General features: G+C 52.6%; 2 protein-coding genes across 3 annotated transcripts in view; one reads left to right on the top strand and one right to left on the bottom strand.

Annotated features, from left to right (window-relative positions):
- The window catches only part of NDUFB2 (NADH:ubiquinone oxidoreductase subunit B2), a 1,850-nt gene extending 1,611 nt beyond the window's left edge, over positions 1–239 (bottom strand). The window contains exon 1 of the mRNA XM_019515827.1: positions 224–239. Coding sequence (XP_019371372.1) covers positions 224–239 — 16 coding nt within the window. The remainder of the gene's footprint in view (positions 1–223) is intronic.
- LOC109296158 (trichohyalin-like) overlaps positions 7–2,576 on the top strand; it is a 41,773-nt gene continuing 39,203 nt past the window's right edge. The window contains exon 1 of one of the 2 annotated variants that reach the window (XM_019515416.1): positions 7–571. In XM_019515416.1, the coding sequence (XP_019370961.1) occupies positions 263–571 (309 nt within the window). In that variant the 5' untranslated portion in view covers positions 7–262. Of the gene's footprint in view, positions 572–1,720; positions 1,915–2,576 lie in introns of those variants that run through there. The other variant, XM_019515417.1, reaches the window with a different exon arrangement.

The raw sequence follows: 2,576 nt of genomic DNA, 5'->3' as shown, positions 1-2,576 counted from the left end.
CCCCGCTATCGGGGGGCGGAGCGGCCACCTGCCAACAAGCCCCTCGCTGATTCGCTGCAGGGCAGGCTGGCGCCTACCAACTCCGGGAGGGGAGGAGTTGGGGAGGGAAGGGAGGAAGGAAAGAGGCGCTGCTGAGGCAAGGGGAGCCCTAGGGCGCCTCGGCTCGCGGGAACAACGCATCCCGTGTGTCACCACCCTGCCAAGCCCGGCGGCCAGAACCAGCGGTCCGTTTCTGGCATGTACACACGCTCCCCTCTCACAAATGGAACCGTCCCAGGCTGTACCAAGCCCCAGGAAAGGGAGCTATGTTCTGGGTACTCAACGCCGCCGTCGCAGAACTCAAGCGGGTGTTGGACACATCCTCCCAGGGAGCAGGCGGGCGGGCCCACGACTTCCTTCACCGAAGGGAAGTGCAGGAAGAGGCTCCCCTTCTAGGGCTCCAGTTGGTTCCGTCGTCGGCGTCTGGTTGCTAGGCAACGCGGCGGGGCGCGCCCATTCCGCCGGCGGTGCGGATCGCCCCTCCGGGTGGTGCTCCCCGTCCGCACGTGGACAGCGGGGCATCGTGGCACAGGTGAAGCCTCGTCGGCCTCTCGGGGGCGCCGCCGGCTGCCTCCACGCCCTAAGGGCCCGGCCGCCTTGGGGTAAACCAGAGAGAAAACAGCGCCGTGCATGTATAGCGCAGCCCCGCGCGCCATGAATGTAACGTGTGCCGGGGGTATAAAAGGGCCTCGCTAGGTAAACCCCGGGAGCTCTACTCAGCATCCCGCCTCGGTCCTGTTTTATACCCCACCCTCCTGGTTTTAAACCCTTCGTGTGTCCCCCCACCTTCTGAATGAGGAGCGGACTGCAAGAAGTCCTGTTTTTTAGTTCATTGATGGAAAAACGTGTCAATCATTTGTCCTCGTGACTCTACTGGCTGTGCGTACGGGTAGGGCGGTGCGCAGCCGGGAGGAGCAGCATTGGGAGCCAGGTTGCCAGGTCTTAAATATGAAATGATACGATCATTGTGAGCTTCCAATTCTGTTTGCTGAAAAACTATCATACGCTGAAAAAATATGCAAACAAGTATGCAAATAAATTTTATTTCCTTTCTGTTGCTCACTGTACGTCGCCAGTAAGAACTGGGTTGTCAAAGTTGAAGCATGGCTTTATTTGGAGGTAAGCTGGCATAACAAAGTATTGACAGCAAATGCAAAATCAAGTTAAGCCTCTCTGAGGACCACTTGGGTTTTGCATATGCTGCACCAATGAGCTGCCTAAAAAACTGTGGTACATTTTGAGCATTTTTGCTGATCCTGACTACATCGTACAAGAGTTGAAATTATCTTACAAATACATCTCATATTATTATACACCTGGCAACACTGGAGGGAGGGAGGCAGCTTTTTTGTGGTGGCCCCACCCCTTGCTGCTGACTGGCCAGGGGGGGTAGTGCCCCCACCCCTCCCCACTGTTTGGCCACTGGGGGCCTATGGTTGTTTCCTTCCCCACCCCCCATGCCCAAAGGGATGTCTTGTATTCTGGGGACGTGTCAGAGGCTACCCTAGGTCTGCTGCAGTTCTTTGCCATGGAAAAACGTCAATGTTGTATTTTTCTGCAGGCCAAAAGAAAAGGAGGGAATGTTGAGAGCTGGTGTTTTCCAACGGATGCCTCAAGTCTATCCAGAGGTGCTCCCTACTCTAGAAAGGTTGAGAACCACTGGGTTAAACCATGCCAGCCCTTCAGCCTGCCCACTGCCCTGCCTCACCCATGTTTGGGCATCTCCACAACGGAAATATCATATTTGTCATCAGTGTGTCAAACACCACGTATTCCAAACTGTGTTTCCTGAAGGAGCAGCTCATAAAGGCTCTCTTCTCAATGGCCAGCAGCCCAGCTGAATCCAAGTTCAACATCATAAGCTTTGCTGGCAAGGTAAAACTAATGCAGCTGTGACTGAGTGCAGGATTACAGTGTTAGAAGCAGGGCCAGTGAGAAGGCATAAATGGAAACAGTGCTGATCTCTGTTACTGTGTTTCAGTCTTAGCATTTTGTTAGACCAGGTGATTCGCAGCCAGGGTTCCATGGCACCCTGGGGTGTCTTGAGATCCATTCAAGAGTGTCATTGGTTGTCATGCAGTGGTAGCATGGTGTGCAAGCACGATTCACAAACTAAAACTTGAGTTTCCACGTAGGAATGCACAGTGTTAAAAACCTTGTGGTTTGTTGTGGTGTTTCTGAGTTCTGTGCAACAGACAAATTGCTCTAGTATTTTTCTGCTGTCAAAAAAAAAGTCTCAAAACTAAGAGCTGGAATTTTCAAAGAGGTGCCTCAAGGCTGGGGAGGAGTGCCTCAAGTCCAAAAAGGCTGAGGATCACTAACCTCTGTCAGGTGAGGTGGCTGCAACGTATCAATGGCCACTGATAGGGTGAAACAAGTGTAAGGTAAGAGTTGGAAAATGCCTATTACATTACCCACCCATTCTCTCTCCAATCATGGGATTATCCCCTTGTATGTTTTCTTGGGTGCCTGGTTGCATTGCTGGCCTGGATTAATCTTATTCATAGAATCATAGAAGTAGGGTCGGAAGGGACCTT

This window comes from Gavialis gangeticus, unplaced genomic scaffold (assembly GCF_001723915.1).
Source record: "Gavialis gangeticus isolate Ggan-Ray unplaced genomic scaffold, GavGan_comp1, whole genome shotgun sequence".
NCBI classification, from domain to species: domain Eukaryota; kingdom Metazoa; phylum Chordata; order Crocodylia; family Gavialidae; genus Gavialis; species Gavialis gangeticus.
This window is presented reverse-complemented; position numbering and strand designations above follow the sequence as displayed.